At 45.8% G+C, this 17,496-nt stretch overlaps 1 protein-coding gene across 6 annotated transcripts in view; it reads left to right on the forward strand.

Annotated features, from left to right (window-relative positions):
- KATNAL2 (katanin catalytic subunit A1 like 2) overlaps window positions 1-17,496 on the forward strand; it is a 76,312-nt gene that overhangs the window by 12,872 nt on the left and 45,944 nt on the right. For 5 of the 6 annotated variants that reach the window (XM_038403825.2, XM_043514349.1, XM_043514347.1 and 2 more), the window contains exons 2-3: window positions 14,959-15,029; window positions 16,768-16,934. In XM_038403825.2, the coding sequence (XP_038259753.1) occupies window positions 14,959-15,029; window positions 16,768-16,934 (238 nt within the window). The remainder of the gene's footprint in view (window positions 1-14,958; window positions 15,030-16,767; window positions 16,935-17,496) is intronic. The other variant, XM_038403829.2, reaches the window with a different exon arrangement.

Genomic DNA, 17,496 nt, shown 5'->3' on the forward strand with positions numbered 1-17,496 from the left:
AAAGTTGTTGACATTCTCAGAACACGAGAAAGCACTCACCAGAGAGTGGCTGAGGATGGGGGTGAGGATGGAATTCATTGGTTAAGGGTGCCGATGCACGAGGGCAGCACGCGATGTCAGATGGTATATAAGCTTAGCATAAACTGCATACGGTGTCTCCTCCTGACTAGCGGGGGGGGCACCACGCTCGAGCGTAATACATTAAACACAGACTGGAAACTCTGCAGATCTGGACCTGGTTTTTGGTGCCTCAGCCTAAAAACTTGAACCGTGCGTGACCGATCAGGTATAATTCGCAACAGTTTTGGCGACCCAGATGGGACTTTAGGCTCATCACAAAAGGCGTACTGAGGTCACGTTCCTCCTCGCAGACAGCTCTAGCCGGCAAAAGGTGAATTTACCTTGGAGAATTCCGACGGGGGGGAAACACGAATAGTCGCTCGGACGATAAGGTGGCACATTAGGTGTCCCCTCGGTTGCCCAATTATGGGCTCTGGGCAGAGTATTAAGAAGGGGACCCCTTTGGCGGAAATTCTAGAGAATTGGAAGAATATTTCAGGCACCCATGGGTTAAAGAAGAAGAAAACTATTGTTTTATGTAAAGTAGAATGGCCAGTAATTCAGGCCCTTCCTCAGGTATCTATGCAATGGCCACCTGACGGGTCATTTGCAGGGGAAATATTGACTGCGTTGAGAAAGAGGCTGGAAGATAAGGCTCCAGCCCAGATGGATTACTGGTATGTATGGGACAATTGGGCTTATGCGCGTGCGAAAGGACGTCCTCTTACTTCTTCTTTTTCTTATCTGTCCCAGGGGTCTTCGGCCCCACCCGATCCTCTGCCTACTTCTTCTCCCTTTCCTCCAGCTTATTCTCAGCCTTCTGATTCATGCCCGCAATCCTCCCGGTCGCAGCCTCCCTGCTTATGTGGACCCGTTCTGGATCCACCGATTGCTTTGCAAGCCCCTCTTATTCAGCAACCTCTTGTCTCCCATACGGTGGACGGAAGTGAACAAGTTGTTTTCCCCTATGTGCACCGCCCCTTTGGCCCAGGCGACTTGTTAACATGGCAACAGCAGATGCCTCGCCTGCGTGATGATCCGGAACAGGTATTACAAACGATTCGATCTGTGTTTACTGCTTTTAATCCTGCCTTGGGGGATGTTCAGGTAATTTTGGACACACTTTTTACTCCCGATGAGAAGTATTCCATCTTGGATGCCAATAAGCGCTGGGCAGGAGAGGATAATGTTCGTACTGCCTGGCCCCTTGTTGATCCTGGTTGGAACCCTAATGTTTCTGCCCAAATGGACCTCCTTAAAGCAGGCAGGGACGGTCTCTTAGAGACGGTGCGTAAAGCAGGTAGTAAGTCAGCTAATTGGTCTAAAATTCGTGAATGTCAGCAGGAGGTCACTGAGCATCCCTCTGCCTTCCTAGCCCGCTTGTCGAAACGAGTCCGCATATACGGCGGCGGCGTCGACCCAGAAGCAGAGACAAACCGTCCAATGATGGTTTCCTTTTATGTCGATCAAGCAGCCCCAGACATTAGAAAATATTTCTCTAAACATGTGCCTGATTGGCCAGGGAAACCTCTCCAGGAAGTAGTCCGCTTGGCCACTTTCGTGTTTAATGGCAGGGACGAGGAGAAAGCTAAGGAAAAGCGTAAACAGAAGAAGGAAGTATGTTGGCAGCCGCGTTGCAGGTCCCAGTTGGGAGTCAGAATTGGCAGGAGCATGGCGGGGCGAGAGGCAGGGGGCGGGGACGAACAGAGCCAAGAGGAAATTGGGTAAATACTAAATTTGGCACTTGTAACTACTGCAAACAACCAGGACAGTGGAAAAGGGAATGTCCCCTCCGCCCAAAGGGGGCCCCTTGGCAGAAGCCAGTGCACAATGGCCTGTCCGGTTTTTCCCAGACTTCTCAAGTGTATCCTCCCACCAACCCTTTGAATCAAATTGACCCCCAGTGACTGGAGGCAGAGATTTTGGGAATTTGGGGAGAGTTGGAGTGGGACCTCGGAATGCAGTCACAAATTTACCTGCAAATTGGGGAACGTTTAGTGCCTTTCTTGGTAGATACAGGAGCCACCCTTTCCACTATAACGTTTGTGCCAGGGCCCATGTCTAATACTAAGGTGTGGGTGCAAGGTATAGAAGGAAACCCCTGCCCAGCTCGGTTATCTTACCCTATCCCCATTAAGCTTGGTTCTCTAAAGCTATCCCATAGGTTTGTTATAATGCCGGAGGGCCCAGCAAACCTTCTGGGACGAGATTAGGAGCACATATATATTGTGCTCCTGAGGGGCTTCGTCTGATTGTTCCAGATTCGACAGTTGCCTCTCTTATGACATTGACTACGTCTGTTCCCAGTGTACCCTTTGAATTGTCTAGTGTTCCCCATTTTTTATGGAGTACAAATTCCACTGATGTGGGTCTCCTTAAATGTGCGGTTCCGGTGAGTCTAACAACTAAAGATGGGCCGCCCCCTTCCGTGAAGCAGTATCCCTTGCCAAGGGAAGCGGAGGAGAGTATCTCACGTGTTATTGACAGCTACTTGGCACAAGAAATTCTGATTCCTTGTAGTTCACCCTGTAATACGCCCATCCTTCCGGTAAGAAAACCTAAACCAGGAACTGACGGGCACCCGGTTTATCGGTTTGTTCAGGATTTACGCGCTATTAATGACTACGTTATAGCCCCGCATCCAGTTGTTCCTGACCAGAGTACTATTTTGACATTAATTCCTCACTTGGCCACTTGTTTTACTGTAGTCAATTTGTGTGCCGCGTTTTTTAGTATCCCTTTGCACCCGGATTCCCAATATCTATTTGCCTTTACCTGGAAAGGTCAGCAATTAACATGGACGCGGCTCCCCCAGGGATTCTCTGGATCCCCTACTATCTTTTCTCGCATTCTCACAGCAGATTTGAAGGACATTGTTTTGCCCGGTTCTTCGGTTTTGGTTCAGTATGTAGATGATTTGTTGATTGCCTCTTTGGACTATAGCACATGTTTAACTGATTCTGTCGTTTTACTTACTGCATTAGCGAATAAAGGTCATCGTGCGTCCCCATCCAAGTTACAGCTGTGCCTAAATCAGGTAATTTATCTGGGTTTTGTAATTTGGCCTGGGGAGCCAATTAAGAGTCTAATCTCCCGATAGAGTGCGGGCAATCCAGGATTACCCGCGCCCGACAACAAAAAGACAGTTACGGGCTTTCTTAGGGGCTGCCGGCTTTTGTCGACCTTGGATCGTGGGATTTGGAGAACTGGTAAAACCCCTGGTCCAAGCTACCACGTCATCAACCCTCGACCCGATTTCCTGGACTATGGAGAGGGAGACTGCCTTTACAGCGGTTAAAAAGGCTTTGGTTACGGCGCCCGCCTTGGGATTCCCGGACTACGGTAAACCATTTTTTCTTTTTAGTCATGAACAACAGGGAGTGGCTATTGGAGTCCTCCTACAATATCTTGGAGACCGCCCACGCCCCATAGCTTATTATTCAGTACAGCTGGATCCTGTTGTCCGGGGCTCTGTTTCCTGTGTGCGGTCGATTGCCGCAGCGGCAATCATGGTTGAGCGTTCGCGACCCATAGTTCTGGGACATCCCCTGACTGTTTGGGTCCCCCATGAGGTTGAAATTCTTTTAAAACAGCATTCTACCCAGGCGTTGTCTCCACAACGAGCTCATAAATATGAGCTAATTTTGTTGGCCGCTGATAACATCACTCTACGCCGCTGCAACACTCTTAATCCAACGACTTTGTTACCCCTCCCAGAGGATGGCACCCCTCATCATGTGTGTATGGACGTCGTCACCCAGAATGGTAAGCCCCGCCCGGATCTAACAGATTCTCCTTTAATGGAGTTCGATCTGCTTCTCTTCACAGATGGGTCCTCATATTATTTAGATGGCTATCGGGTTTCGGGGTATTCAGTGACTTCCCAGACCGATGTTATAGAAGCCGCTCCTTTACCACCATCATTTAGTGCCCAGGGTGCAGAGTTGTATGCGCTCACGAGAGCTTGCTTATTGTCCGCGGGAAAAACTGCTACCATTTACACAGACTCGAGATATGCTTTCGGAGTTTGTCATGCTACAGGCCAGCTTTGGAAACAGCGTGGATTTCTAACTTCATCAGGTGCAAAAATAGCTAATGGTCCCTTGATTGCCGCGTTGCTAGAAGCTATTTTAGTTCCACGCCAGGTGGCAGTGGTACATTGCTATGCACACAAGCACTCCGATAGTGCTGTTTCTCAAGGTAACGCGTTAGCTGATTCAGCCGCAAAAGTGGCAACTCTACAACCTCTTTCTGTGTCGGTTACCCTCCCCTTGGATGGGTCTTTCCCACCTGCGGATTGGACATTAATGTACACTGATGTATCCTTGGAAGAATTGGGCGAGTGGAAAAGTTGGGAGGGTGTGGAGGGCGCGGACAAAATTTGGCGAATCGGGGGCAAACCTATTCTTCCCCGTCATTATTTACTGGCAGCTGCTCATTATTTTCATTCCCTGGGCCATGCTGGTATTCAAGGCACAGTGGCTGCCATACTCCAATCCTGGGCGACACCACACATTTATCCTGCGGTGAAGCGTATTCTTGGATCCTGTTCAACTTGTTTGGCATTCTCTGCTATGACTCAGTCTGATGCCAGTTCGCGGGGGGGGAGACCTTGGGCGAATTTCCCATTTCAGCGTCTGCAAATGGATTATGCAGACATGCCCAAGTGTTCAGGATTCCATCACCTTCTCGTTATAGTGGACCAGCTATCTGGGTGGCCTGAAGCGGTACCGACGAGGAAAGCAGATGCGAGGTCTGTAGTTAAGTTTCTAATGAAGGATATTGTACCTAGGTTTGGTGTTCCTGAAGTTATAGATACAGATCGAGGTTCGCACTTTACTGCGAAAATTTTGGAGGAACTGTATAAATGTTTGGGAATCACTCGACAATTACATACTCCGTATCACCCTCAGTCTGCTGGTCAGGTGGAACGCATGAACCGAACAGTAAAGACAATGATAGCAAAGTTCTGTAAGGAAACTGGACTTAAATGGCCGGAAATCCTGCCAATCGTCTTATGGCATATAAGGCGGACACCGCGCATGCCCCTGGGCCTGTCCCCATTTGAGGTGTTATTTGGTAGACCCGCTTTAATTCCATTAATCTACGTTCCAGCACATGCTAGTCTCTTGGATGGTGACGAAACTCTGGCCAAATATGTTGCTAGGTTACAAAAGGAGCTGATTGATAATCAATTTAAAGCTCAATTGTATCAAACTGCACCGTTGGGATTGCAAATTCACTCATTTAAGCCAGGGGATTGGGTTATGGTAAAAAAGATTCCCCGCACAGACCCCTTGGAACCAGGTGGGAGGGGCCGTATCAAGTTCTGTTATGTACTTATTCTGCTTTAAAGGTTGCAGGAAAGAGCTCGTGGATCCACCACAACTACGTTAAAGCAGCGACAGCGCCTCCCCAGGATCCGAGTGATCCAGCGTACGAACCATTCCACGGATGAATATTACAACCAACCCGTGGACCGAACCCTCCAATTACTGGAATCTTCACAGCCCACCAGGACTTCTTGTATTTCTCTTTTGGACTTGTATATTGGGAATAGGGGTTTTTGTATGGTACCGGGGCGGATGTTATTATTGGTATGGTTGGCCCGGGGGCTTTTCCCCGTACTCCCAAGTCCAGTACAAGGGTGGGCAGGTAATAGTTTTTTGAATTTGACTCGGGCTATTACGCAGAATATAAATCAAACACAATGTTGGATATGTATCCATACCCCCACATATATTAGTCAAGGAATTCCATTGATGGGGGTCCCTATCTCTACTAATGAAACGCGGTTGTCTACATTATGGGCTAATACTACCTTTCATTGGAATATCACTATTCAAACATGGTCTATTGACATGGTGGCCCAGGGCAATTATGCAATCTGTGTTAGAAGAAATTGGAATCCTGAAAATGGGAATTTTGTAGGAACTTTTATGGGGTGCAATCGTACTATCAAAATTAGTTCGGGGAAGGCAACCGTTTCAAATTATTCAAGGGCCCCTTGGCCCATCCCTGAAGGATCAGGGTGGTATTGGTTGTGTAACCACACAGCCTATAAAGTTCTTCCAGTAGGATGGTATGGTACCTGCACCCTAGGAGCAATAATCCCTGCTGTAACAGTTTATCAGAGTCTAACACGAAAAGAAATTTGCAATATAGTATGGAGGGATCGGCGAAGTATCCCTTTTAATTCCCTTATCGAGCGGCCCACGGGTTTTCATTCCTTTGTGCGCTGGTTTCTGCCATGGTTAGGAGTAAGTGAGCTAGAAAAAGCTATAGTTAATATTTCTGCTGCCTTAGAGCAGATGGCCAATGCCACTGCAGATGCTTTATCTGCCCTCCAAACTGAAGTCACACAATTATCTCAAACAACCCTGCAAAATCGCTTAGCATTAGATTACCTCCTCGCTAATCAGGGTGGGGTTTGCGCTTTAGTTAACTCCAGCTGTTGTGTTTTTATAAATCAACACCATAGGGTAGAGACTGATATCCATATCCTCAAGCAACAGGCGACTTTATTTCATCATATCGGTCTTGATAATACCAGTACTGGATTGCAGGAAGTATGGAATTGGCTCACATCATGGATGCCGGATCTCGGGGTCTGGGGAAGACGTGCTCTGTACATGTTCATATTGATTGCTGTTTTCTTTGCCGTGTTATTTGTATGCCTTCAATGTTGTAAAATGTGTTATTCGCAGTTATTAGTCCTTCATCGTGGTTACTCAGCTCCTATATAGTGTTAACTGACGTACAAAAAAAAAGGGAGGACTGTTGAGGGAAAAGCTAATATGTGTAGAGCTGGCACCTTTTGGCGCCAGCCACTGTCTGTGCAGCACAGACCGCAGCACATTTGGGGAATCATTTCGGGCCTTGAAACTGTTCAGCACAGACCGCAGCACATTTGGGGAATCGTTTCAGGCCTTGAAACTGTTGTCCTTCCTGTCTTTGTGGTATGCGAGGCACGTTGTGTAACTGCATGTTCCGTTTTAATGATAAAGTTGTTGACATTCTCAGAACACGAGAAAGCACTCACCAGAGAGTGGCTGAGGATGGGGGTGAGGATGGAATTCATTGGTTAAGGGTGCCGATGCACGAGGGCAGCACGCGATGTCAGATGGTATATACACTTTGCATAAACTGTATACGGTGTCCCCTCCTGACTAGCGGGGGGGCACCACGCTCGAGCGTAATACATTAAACACAGACTGGAAACTCTGCAGATCTGGACCTGGCTTTTGGTGCCTCAGCCTAAAAACTTGAACCGTGCGTGACCGATCAGGTATAATTTGCAACACTTGCATGACTGAGTAAGCTAGTCTTTCCAATACAAAGTTGTGACCCTGGGCACCTTTGTGTTCTCACTGCTGCGGTAATTATACAAAATATGTCTTGTGAGGTATCACATAAAAGCTAATACACTTTTTATTACTATCCTTGTAAAATGTGTGTGACACATTATAGGTGAAATTATGAATTCCCTATGTATGATGTTACTAGAACATGTTTAAGACCACCGAGCCTGGCCTAAGTAAAGGTCATAAACAGGTCTGTCCTAGAAAAAGGAATGTGAGTTTACCTCAGTTTACATATTAGCAGTAAACAAAAGCTTTGACCTAAAGCAGCTGGGGTTATCCTAATCCTGAACTCAAGGGCCAGAATTAACATGACTCCTGCACCCCAGAGAGACGCAGGAGACTGAATCCCCAGAAGGTCTTTGTGTTTTGTAAGACAAAGACAGTCCTTTGGTGATATGACTCCCATCTTTATCTTTCATCTTAGGAGACAAAGGAACCAACTGAGTTGATCTTCATGATGAGTCCTGGCCAGTAAAAGCTGGAAAGAAGACTGTGTTACAGCCAGAACAAGGGCCGTCATACCTAGTGGTCAGAGCAGAAGATGGGAGTCAGGCACCCGGAGGTCAGAGTCCAAGATAGGTCAGAGGGCAGACAGAGGTTCAGGCATTAAGAGGGAGGCAGGATCAGGTTACTGGGAGGACAGAATCCGAGACAGGCCAGATGGCAATCTGAGAGCCAGGTATCAGGAGGTGGGCAGGGTCAGGCACGAAGTTAATTAGAGGGCAATCAAAGAGCAAAGCTGAGGACAAACCAGGGTCAGAAGCTGGAATCTAGGGTCTGTTGCAAGCAGGGTCTGGAGTAGAGACAAGCAGGCATTCTGTATTGTTTGTGGCTTCCTGGTTGGTCGGTACCAGTACTTAAGCAGTGGGCTATGAGGAGCCACCACTTGGTCATGCTGGGCAGTACTTCCTGCTGAGTCTAATCTCACAGGGTCCTCCCTTGAGAGCGCCCACCCTAAACCTTCAGTGATGCTGCAGAGGTGTCAGCAGCCCAGAATCCCTATTGTCCCAGGGTCCAGCCCTGCAGGTTCTTACATCATCCCCCCTTTTGGGCTGGTGCCGAAGGCTTGTCTGGGTGAGCCTTATGGAATTCTTCCACCAGGTCAGGGATGTGGTCATGGGAGACAAACTCCCAAATGTGCTCTTTGCAGCTGTAGCCTTCCCAGTCCACCAGATAGTACAAACGGCCATGTGTCTATCAGGAATCAAGGATGACATGTACTTGGTATTCCTTGTGACCTGGATTTCAGCTGATGGATTTCAGAAGGGAAACATGGAAAACAGTGTATTTTGAGAGACTGGGGAAGCTAGAGTCTGAAGGTGACCGGCTGTGACTGAATGTACTCCTGTATTCACACCCTATCCATTATTGTAATAATGTTTGTACAAAATATGCCTTGCGAGATATCATTTGAAAATTTAATAACTCACTAGTCAATACTAATAATGGTGAAATGCATGTAGCAACGTTATATGTAAAGTTCTGAATGCCCTTGTATGATGATAGCACGTTTAAACCCATGGGCAGAAGTTGTTAAATAGGTCTTAAACTCAGAAATGTGTGTTTTCTACTTGTATGTAAACTGAGATAATGAGGATCCTCGGGACAGCAAGGGGGGTAAACTGGTTCCTCAGAGACAAAGGACAAGCTAACACCTCTAGTCAGGTGTCATAGTTGATTGGTCATCACCTGTCAAGTGGCAATTCTTTGGCAACAATGACGGGGGCAGGATCAGATTGATCTGCACTTTAGCAAGTAATAGCATGAAATTTCTTTCACCACGATACTTCGTGTCTCCACCCTCACGGTGGGAAGGAACTTTATCTAGGGGTAATCCTTAGGAGAATGCATGTCAAAGTGTGACTGGACTATAAAAGTGAGGGTCAAAAACACCCCAGGTTATATCTATCTATCTTTTCTTTCTCTTCTTTCCTCTCTTTCTTTCATCTAAGATGACAAAGGAACCAACCTTTTGACTTTGGGAGGGGACATGATCACAGAATTTGGTCAGCAATGTTTATGGGAGCATGTGGTAAGGATTTTATCTTGAACCAAGTCTAGTTTAACTTTTAGCTTCTCGAAAATACTTTCTCTTGTAACCTTTTCTGATACTTGTACTCATTTAAAATCTGTTTGTAGTTAAATAAACTTGTTTTTATTTTTAATCAAAAGTTATCCAGTGTTGTGTTTAAACTGAACTGTTGGCTAACTCCAATTAAGGTAGCAGACTGTTGCATATTGACCCTTTACAGGAGCCATGGACATCCTGGACAGTGCAGAAAACAGGTTTGGGGGGAAATTTGGGATTCGGAGTGTGTTGGAATTACCCTGCAGGTAGTAACTAAGGCTGCTGGAAGCCAGAGTGTGGCAGGTGTGTTGCTGAGAGCCTGGTGGGGTCAGAGCTGTAGCTATACACAGACACTCAGGGAATGCTGGTAGGCTGTTTGTGAGAGGTCCAGATCTAGAGCTACAACAGTAAAGCATTGTGAGGAACCTAAGGTCGAGGGGCAGGAGGTGACACAACCCCTCACTGGTCTGGATTGCATCCTGGAACATGACACCAGGTTAATCTGCTGTCATATTGGGAAGGGTCTAAGGAACGGGTGGTCCAATTTGTGGGAGGGTCACCTGGTCTGGAGGTGTTTGGCAGCGAGCCACAACTGGCATACCGTAAATACTGGAGCTTCTTGTTGCTGATGGTCACTTGCCTCTTATAGGCCTTCACTTCTTAATTTAAGTGGTTTTGAGCTCTTCCTCAATGAGGTGAATCTATTGGTCGCAGTCGGTAGCAGCAGCTGGAAAGGGAGGTGGAATCCATAATTAGCAAAGAAGGGACTTTGACCTGTGGAGGCATGGTAGCTGGTGCTGTAAGAAAAATTTGGATATGACAGGATCATGGACCAGTTGTCTTGATCTTAATTTACAAAGCATTTCAAATACTGCTCCAGTACTTAGTTCACCCGTTCAGTTTGTCTATGTGTTTGGGGGTGGTATGCAATGCAGGTGGATGTGTGGATGTCCATAGCCTAAATCGGGGTGGGCAAACTTTTTGGCCTGAGGGCCATATCTGGGTATGGAAATTGTATGGCGGGCCATGAATGCTCATGAAATTGCGGAGGTGGGGGGAGGGGGAGTCATGGGGTGTGGCACGGGGGGGAGGGCTCTACAGGAGAGGTAATGGGGACTCCTAGGGGCTCTGCTAGCAGTGACACCAAAGTGGCTAGGATGGGTGCGGCCCCTGGGTGGTTTCAAGAGTCTCGAGGGTGTGGCTATAGGATACTGGGAAGGTCCAGGCTACGGTGATTGGCTGATGAGGAATGAGGCGAGTCTCTCGGAGGAGCAATGCCTCAGGAATTGGTCAGTGAAGGAGATTTTTGGTTCCTAATTGGACTTGTTTAGGGGCAGTATCCTGCAATGTGGCTGGCCTTGATCATTGGCCAGTTTTGGGCAGAGGCTGGTGCGAGGAGGCTAGCGCTTCAGGGATTGGGCGCGGAGGGGCGGGTTTCTGATCCCAGAAACAACTCAGTGAAGTCTGGATAAGCGGTGCTGCCCACACCTGCGCAGTGTGACTCTGCATGTGGGAAGATGGTACTCATCCAGGAATTGTGAGTTGGGGGTTGGGGAGCACTGGGCGGGTGGAGCAGGGCAAGCCCCTGAGCCCACTCCCTGAGCTTGAGGACCAGATTGAAAGGTCTGACGGGGCGGACGCGGCTCACAGGTTGTAGTTTGCCCACCCCTGGCCTAAATGCTTCGTGCCAGAAGCAAGAGGTGAACTGTGAGCCTTGGTCAGAAATTATGCGGTCAGTAAACCCATGGAGCCATACCACATTTTGCAGTAGGAGGTGGGCAGTAGTCTCAGCAGAACGTAGCTGGTTGCAGGGGATGAAGTGGGCCATTTGGATCAGGAAGTCCACAAATGTTTGGCCATCAGATGCTGGGAGTTCCACAGTAAAGTCTGTGGATCCATCTGGATTCACTCTGGGGAAATGATGTACTCCAAAAATTCAATGATGGACCGGTTGAAGGTGCGCTTTTCCAGTTTGGCGTACAAACCAGGCTTCTGTAATCTTCCCAGAACAGACGGAACATGGTGGTAGTGCTGCAAGTTCTTGAAAAACACCAGAATATTGTCGAAGTAGATTATCATGTACCGATCCAGGATATCCCTAAACACATCACTTATGAAATGTTGCAGAAACGCTAGTTAAGCCAGATGGCATCACCAAGTATTCCAGGTGCCCATATTGGGTATGAAAAACGACCTTCCATTCATCCTCGGGCCTTATGCTGAATTTTATGCTCCCTGTAGATCTAGTTTCATGACTATCCTGGCAGTTGTCAGGCGGTCCAGAAGTTCCAGAATGAGAGGCAGTGGGTATTGGTTATGAATAATCACTCTGTTCAATGCACTATAGTCCACATAGAGGCATAGTGACCTGTTGTTCTCCTTCACAAAGAGGACTGGTGCCCCACTGGAGTGTTGGATCGCCAATGAAGCCCTTGGCGAGCTTTTCCTGGGTATACCTAATTAGCGCTTCCAGCTCTGGTTCAGACATGGAGTATTTTCATCCGTAGGGCACTTTTGCCCAGGGCTGGTGGTCTGTTCAGCAGTTGTAGTCTGTATGGGATTAGTGAGTCTGCATTTTTCTTCTCAAACACATCCAGGAAGTCGCAGTACTTGTCAGGGAGGCTGAGGTTCTGGCCTGGAGCCACTCCTGTCTGGCAAGTCCCCACTTTCCAGGGTTTCGCTTCTGATGGTCTCCTCCTATTCTAGGACCCTGGGTGTAGTTCAGTTGGGGGTAAGTTGCTTCATTGGAAGCATGCTTTCTGACAGTATTCAGAAGGGAAGCTAATTTTCCACCACCACCACCCAAACATACATGGGTCCTGCCAATTCATCCAAGGAATGCCAAGAATTTTCAGGAAGAATGGAGAGCTGGTCACATCAAAGCACATTGTTTCTCAGTGTTCTTCCATTATGACCTCTAACGGGATGGTCTCTTGAGTCACCAGTCCCGAAGATCCATCAATCATCTGCACCAGGTACTGTGTGGGTTTCAGCTGAAGGAGGAATCTGGAGGGTTTGGTTGCCTCAAAATCTATAAAGTTGCAGCAGCCCTGGAGTCTGTCATTGCTAATTTTGGGGGCGGGGAGGGAATCTGCTGTGCATGCCACAAGTCATGCAACTGCAGTAGGAATTGGAAATGTGGGGCAACACCATGGTTTCCAGGGCAGAGGCATGATTCTGTAGCATTAAACTCTAGTAGTGCCCAGACTTCACCCCCTCTGCTGGCCCTGGGCTGATCCATTTCCTGAGTTCTTCTGAGCTGGGCAGGAGGCAAGAGCATATCCTAGTCCCCCACAGTAAAAACAAAGGTTCAGCTGTCATCGATGCTCTCTCTACTCCGGGATCAGATGTCAGGTTGACCTGCATGGGTTCAGGACTCGTCTTTGACCTCATCATTGAGCCCTAACTGGAACTGGTAAGGTTAGGCTGCCTCATTCCATTCAACATCTGCCACAAGCTTTTGGAAGTGGGTGATGGAGGTGGTGGCTGGCCATTGCCACTCAAGAAGCTTCCGGAGGGCCACCTTTGCAAAGTGGATGTGATGCGGGCCTTCAAAGATGGTTGCAAAAGCTTACAGGAACGCGTCCCAGTAGGAGAGCACAGGGTTGGTCTGCTCCAACTGGTGACAGGCCCAATCAAGCGTTTTGCCAGAGAGCGGGCTGACTACTAGCCGCACCTTAGTTTGCTCTGTGGGGTGTGCTCAGGCAGAGCAGGAAGAATAGCCTGCATTGGTTCAGGAAATCCCAGTATTTCTGACAATCCTTGATCAACCATTTGGGCAATGACACCCTAAGGGCTGGTTCAGGTAATGCATGGTCTGTTTGGACATGTAGTGTCACTGCTTCTCCCTGGAAGCATACGAGCTGCTCACGCAGGGTCTGTGCGTCAACAGTGAGCAGCGCCACGGGAGCCAGCGACCAGGTAAGTTATTTGCACTGAGTTGTGGTTCAAGTGCATGCTGTGTAGCTTGGGGCTGCAGACAGGTGGCTTGATCATATAGGTCCCAGGCCAACAGGGTGCTGTTGGTTGGAGGGTGGCTTGTCCTCTCCATCATCTGTGGAGGGGTTGGATGGCTTTGGGGGGGACCAAAGGTAGTCTGAGCAAACTGGCACAACAAGGACAAACTTATTGGTCAGAACAGGAAGCGGGCCAAGTTATGTACAGAGAGGTCAGAGTCTAAGACAGGCCAGAGGGCAGACCAAGGTTCAGATGTCAGTAGGCAGGCCGGGTCAGGTTACTGAGAGGTCAAAGTTCAAGACAGGTCAGAAGGCAAACTGAGAATCAAGTGTCAGGAGACAGGGTCAGGTTACCAGAAAATTGGGGCCAGGCACCAGGTTACAGACAGCAAATTAAGAGCAAAGTTGAGGTCAAATCAGGGTCAAAAGCTGGAGTCTAGAGTCTATCACAAGCGGGGTCTGGAGCAGAAACAGGCATGCAGTCTGTGCTGTTGCTCGGACAGCTCCCCTTCATGGCCTCCTGATTTAAGCACGGGTACCAACCAATCGGTGGGCTGTGAGGAGCTGCCACTCAGGTCCTGCTGGGCGGTATTTCCAGAGTTTCATGATTCTCCCATGGGAGCCCAGCCTTAACCTCCAGTGGTGATGTGGAGGCATCAGCAGTCCCAGACCCCTGTGGTCCTAGTTTCCAGCCCTGCAGTGGGTGAGAGAAACCATCTTGAACAAAGGCTGTATCATGCTAGATTTCTTTTTTTTTTTTTAAAGTCTTTTGGATGCGTGTTTTCACTTTTATTTGTTTTTAATCATTTCTACCTTTTATCCCTTTTACTTGGTATCACTTAATCCATGTTCTTTTGCTAATAAACTTGTTTTGCTTTCATTATAAATCGTCAGAGCTATACAAGTTCAGAGAAGTGTGTGCTTCTAGAAAGCTAACAGGTTGGAGTGATTGACTGTCTCTGTAAAGGTAGTGAACCTAACATTTATTCTGTGAGGGTCCAGTGAGAGGGGCTGGTCCCTGCTGTAGGATGAGTTTGGGATGAATTCGGGGCTGGAATCATACCAAAGTCAGCCTTCAAGGAGTAACCAGGTTGGGCAAAGCCAGGTTGAGGCTTGTGTGCTGGGGGTAATCTGTTAGGGTTAGAACTCTGGATGAAAGTTGCACAACCACAAGACACCCAGGGTTACCGGATGGTAACCAAACCCCGTACTGGCCCAGGTAAACCCCAGAATTTCACAAAAATACAAACAGTAAAAGGAATTTCTAATTCAAACTAATTGTTTCTATGAAAAAGCTTTTATCTGTCCAGGATGCCTGATAGTGTTCAGAAAATTACAGTGGAAAACCATTTTACTTCTGTTTTTTGACGGCAAGCTGTTTTATAGTTCTTATATACTGTTGTCTTTCTTTAATTGGATTTATTTGGACAGACTACATTTCAATGCTGTTTGTAGCTATAAATAGAATCTGATCATTACATTTGATCTAGAATTCTATCTTCCTTCACAGGATGAGATGCGGACAGAAGCTCGTCGAAAAAATCTTCTCATTCTAATTTTGCATTATTTAACAGAGGAAGGGTATGTTACCTAAACAAAAATATGCTACAGTTGTATATTTGGTGTGTTTCTGGCCTTTCAAGATGATGTTCATTTCTGCCCTCTAGTGGATGCAATGGAAGGTCTGGTCTGCTAATTATATTGCTCTGCAATGTGTCTAATACTAGCATATAACATGAATATTTTACTTTTTAAATTCATTTTATTTCAATGTATGGAATAAAAATAAAAAGCTTGTATCTGGTGCTACTTAGAAATTTTTTGCAATCATCTGTAAAGGTGTGGGGGGTTTTTTGTTGTTTTTTTTAAATTGGGGTTGTGCCCTTTATGATGTGTAACAAAGATCTGAAAGGTTTAAAAAAAAAAAAAAAAAGCTTCCTCCTTGCGTTTACTATTAATACTAGGAATATCAAGTTAGGTCTTTTGGTTTTGCTGGAGAGTTTCTTGTGGGCTTAGGAAATGGGAATTGTGAACTTTCACATCTGAACTGAATTTTTAACCAAGACATCTTTTCTCCCAAATGTTCATGAGATGCTGGACTTAAATATGTGTAAACAAAAATAAGAGAGTTTTAAACAGCCCGAGACCAAAATAATCCTATTTCACAGAAATCTGGGGCAAGTAAAAAAGCTATTTGAGGAAGTAAAAAATGTCTGGTTATTTTGCTTAGTGGACAAGGACAACAGAGGAGGTTGAGGGTGGGCTTACATCAGGTATATCAGCATTGAGCTGCCAAATTCTGTAGCTGGTTTGTAGCGTGTGACTTGCTGCGCACAGGCACAATTTCTATTACTTTTAATGGAAGGTACAGTAACACACAAGGACGTACATATATGGTTTTAAAAGGATATAAATATATTTTGTATGAAAATGTAATTATATTAATGGAGTAAATTTGGGACTGAGAATCGGGATTATCCTGACTTTCATCAATTTATTGTGTGACTTTGAACAAGCAACTGAATAAAATTTTCAAAAGTGCTGGCCTTCCTTTTCCTGGTATAATTTGCCGTTGCAAAAAATTGCCCCCATGAAAATCTTGGTTCTTCAGCTTTTAATTCTGTGATTTTTTGCATTGAAATGAGGTAATAAGTATAGGTTGTACGATTTGCACCTGGTTTTGATTTTATGGGTGCAAAAGGGAAGGTACAAATTTGCCAGCCCACGTCACAGCCGTTTTGAATATTTACCCCTTCATCTCTGCAGGCCTGATTCTGATCTCCATTACAACAGTGTGAATCTTGTATAGCTAGGAATTTATTCAAATAGTGTTATTCTAGGTTTACACTGATGTAACTGACATCAGAATCTGGTCTTCTCTTTGTTTCCCCATCAGTAAAATGCAGACAAGTCTCTCGGGCATTATGAGGATTAATTGGTTAATATTTGCACAATGGTTTGAAGATCAAGGGCCAAATGTACCACACTGGTTATTCTTATTTGTTTTTAAATTAATTGATATAAGCTAATAATAATGAGGCAGGATGGTTGGGTGGATAGGATTCAATTCTGGATGTCAACAGAATTGGGTTCTAGTCACAGCTCTGTTACTAACTTGCAATGTGATCTTATATTGAACTTTTGGGAAGCACTTTGAGGCCTGTGAATGAAAAGTGCTTATAATTGTTACTGGTTATTAGTTATATAGGGTTGCCACAGTTTGAACTATAACATGTTTCCTTGTGTGCTATTTCTCTCAAAGAATTTTATAAAATAATGACATTCAGTTTTACGTTCTTTGCTCTTTTGAAATGACCAGGTACGTTGATGCTGCAAATGCTTTGGAACAAGAAACCAAATTAGCTTTACGCCGCTTTGAAGTTTGTGACAACGTTGATCTTGAGACTATTTTGATGGAATATGAAAGCTATTACTATGTAAAATTCCAGAAATACCCTAAAATTACCAAAAAGGCCCTAGACACTGGTATGTGACTGTGTTCCAAAAAGAAAGCTTTCCAACTTCTGTTTCTCATAATTTTAAAAATATGTGTGCACTAAAATACCTGACGCTTCTCAGACTTATCCCTATTTAATATTATTTCCTCTGTCCCCAAATAATTATAGAGCTAAAGGGTTAGTGGTTAGAACATGGGATTGGGATTCGGGAGACCTGCGGTCTGTTTCCTTTTCAGTCTCTCACTTCTGTGTGCTTCACTTTTCCTATCTGTATGAATGGGTATGATGATGTTTTATCCATCTTTTTAAAACAATTTTGAGATCTACAGGTAAAAAAATATCTAAGTGCAAAATAGTATATAGATATTTTCTCATTTTTTTTCCTCTTTGGGTAACAATATTAAGAATGCTCTACTTCTGATTTTATTTTCAAATACAAAATGAATAACTAAAGGGAAAGATTGTAGTCTAGAGGTCATCTAAGACCATTCTTCAAAGTTTATTCCCACCATTATTATTATTTATTATTAAATTTAATGTAACACAATGCTTTACACTAAATGGTATGTACCAAGCAAATAACAGGTCCT

The sequence above is a fragment of the Dermochelys coriacea genome, chromosome 5 (assembly GCF_009764565.3).
Source record: "Dermochelys coriacea isolate rDerCor1 chromosome 5, rDerCor1.pri.v4, whole genome shotgun sequence".
NCBI lineage: Eukaryota > Metazoa > Chordata > Testudines > Dermochelyidae > Dermochelys > Dermochelys coriacea.